The sequence below is a fragment of the Otolemur garnettii genome, unplaced genomic scaffold (genome assembly GCF_000181295.1).
Source record: "Otolemur garnettii isolate 467f Iridium unplaced genomic scaffold, OtoGar3 scaffold00138, whole genome shotgun sequence".
NCBI classification, from domain to species: domain Eukaryota; kingdom Metazoa; phylum Chordata; class Mammalia; order Primates; family Galagidae; genus Otolemur; species Otolemur garnettii.
The window spans coordinates 2,497,786-2,500,228 of record NW_003852533.1 but is presented as its reverse complement, the minus strand read 5'-3'; the positions used below and the strand labels follow the sequence as shown (position 1 = coordinate 2,500,228).

At 48.1% G+C, this 2,443-nt stretch overlaps 1 protein-coding gene across 1 annotated transcript in view; it reads right to left on the bottom strand.

The window, feature by feature from the left end:
• SRGAP1 (SLIT-ROBO Rho GTPase activating protein 1) overlaps positions 1–2,443 on the bottom strand; it is a 281,123-nt gene that overhangs the window by 16,707 nt on the left and 261,973 nt on the right. The window contains exon 19 of the mRNA XM_023518412.1: positions 2,150–2,229. Coding sequence (XP_023374180.1) covers positions 2,150–2,229 — 80 coding nt within the window. The remainder of the gene's footprint in view (positions 1–2,149; positions 2,230–2,443) is intronic.

Sequence of the window (2,443 nt, the reverse complement as noted above, 5' to 3'; positions counted from 1 at the left end):
TTTTTTTGTTAGTTTAAGACTTGAAAAACCGAGTCTAAAATTTAAGTGGAATTGGCTTTGCCAGCTGTGAAGATTTATTAAAAGGCACCAGAATTGAGACCTTGGAGTAGAGACAGATAAGCAGACCAGTGGGAAGGGACTGAGCCCAGCAGGAAGGGCACACCCAGAAGACACTGGTGACAAAGATGCAACGTGTGGAGAAAGGACAATTACTGCTGGGACAGTGTGACAATTATACATCCAGGTGGAGAAAAAGCGAACTGCCCCCACCTTGCCCCACACCCCAGATACACGCCTGGCGGAATAAAGACCTGTGTGTGAAAAGCGAAACCTCAAGGATTAGAGAGCAGATGGGCTACAGCAGACGCGCACACGGCCAGCAGGTGCGCGGAGACACTCAGCATCCCCAGTGGTCAGGGACACAGCCAGAGCACAGTGAGATGCCACCTCACACCCGGCAGGATGGCTGTCATGGAGGACGAACAAACAAAAAAGGGGACAAGTGTTGCCAAGGATGTGGAGAAACTGGAGCCCATGTGCTGTGGGTGGAATTAAAAATGGTGCAGCTGCTTTGGAAGCAGCAGGGGGTTCCTCAAAGTGAAGCACAGAAACTCCATGTGACCCACAGTCCCACTTCTGGGCGGGTGCCCGAAAGAGCTAAAGTCAGAATCTGAAGGGATCTTAGTGCTCCCGCGGGCACTGCAGCCAGGATGTGGAAATGGCCCAAACACCGAGGACAGACGAGCAGATGAAGAAAATGTCATAAGTATCTACAACAGAATACTATTCAGATTTTACTAATTTAATTTTATTTTTGAGACAGAGTCTCACTCTGTCACTCTGGCTAGAGTGCCATGGTGTCATCATAGTCACAGCAACCTCAAACTCTTGGGCTTAAGTGATTCTCTTGCCTCAGCCTCCCAAGTAGCTGAGACTACAGTTGACACTGCGACACCTGGGTAGATTTTCTATGTTTTAGTAGAGAAGGGGCTCCACTAAAAGGTCTCACTCTTGCTCAGGCTAGTCTTGAACTCCTGAGCTCAAGCAATCCATGCCTTGGCCACCCAGAGTGCTGGGACCCCTGTGCCTGCCCACTATTCAGATTTTAAAAAGAAGTAAATCCTGTCACGAGAATAAACCTGGAGAACATTTTGCTAAGTGAAATAAGCCGGTCACAGAAAGGAAAACACCACGTGAGCTTCCTTATATGAGGTACCCATATAAGATGGTCAGATGGTCAGATTCATAGAATCAAAGGGTGGACTGGTGACTGCCACAGGCTGGGGGGAGGAGAACGGGGGTTACTTGTTATCAGGAATAAACCTTTAGTGAACAAGGTGAATACCCTCAAGAGATCTGCGAACAACACTGAACCTACAGTCAACAACAAGGTTTTGCGCACATAAGAATTTATCCAGAGGTTGGATCTCAGCTTAAATGTTCTTACCTAAATGAAATAAAATGAAGTGAGAGAATGTAGGAGAATTATTTTCATTACCGTAGAGTACAGAAGGATCTCTTAAAGGAGATACAAAGTAAAATCATGAAGGAAAGATTCATGAATTCAACTACTTTAAGATCCTGTTTAGCAAGAGACACAAGTCTCTGAAAGGCAAAGCCGCAGAGCAGGAGAGGCGGCAAAGCCTCTGTGAGCTGACCGCAAGGGGCTGTGACAAGCTGGTCAGCACGCGCGGGAGGTCACCAGAAGGGAGGAGCTAGGCCTGCTGTACCGATGTGCACACGGGTGCATGTCCACTCTGTGAGAATCAGGTCCACTTGATGGGACGGTCACGTAGGTCAGCCACGGAGGCTCTGATGCACTTGCAAGGCACGTGTGCAGTAAAGGACCTCACCCTGACTGCAAAGGACTCTTTCAAGTCAAAGAAGGAAAGTGGCTGGGACTATAGGCACACGCCATCATGCCCAGCTTTGTTTTTCCTTTTTACATTTTTTATAGAGACAGGGTCTTATTATGTTGCCCATGCTGGCTTTAAACTCTGATCCTCTTGCCTCGGCCTCTCAAAGCTTTGGTATTATAGGCGTGAGCCACTGTACCCGGCCTCTACTGATTTTTTACTACAAGCAATTGTTCAGAATATGGACACACATATAAAGACTGGATTCGTAACAGCATGAGCACAGGTCCTACCATCCTCGCTGGTATGGGGCTCTGTTCCGGCATCCTGGTCCACTTCCTCCAAGGTACCGTGCTCACTGTATGGGCTGTCGCTGTGGGAAGGAAATGGAAATTCACGTGAAATCAGAATGGAGAGGCTCCCTTGGCACAAGAGTCACTGGACGGTCTGTGAAGGGAGTGGGGGGCTTCTGTGGGCCATGCCTGAGGGTATACATGTGTACACACACGTACACACATGCACACACACGTACACATAGTACACACATACACACACAGTACACATGTACATGTCACACATGTACACAC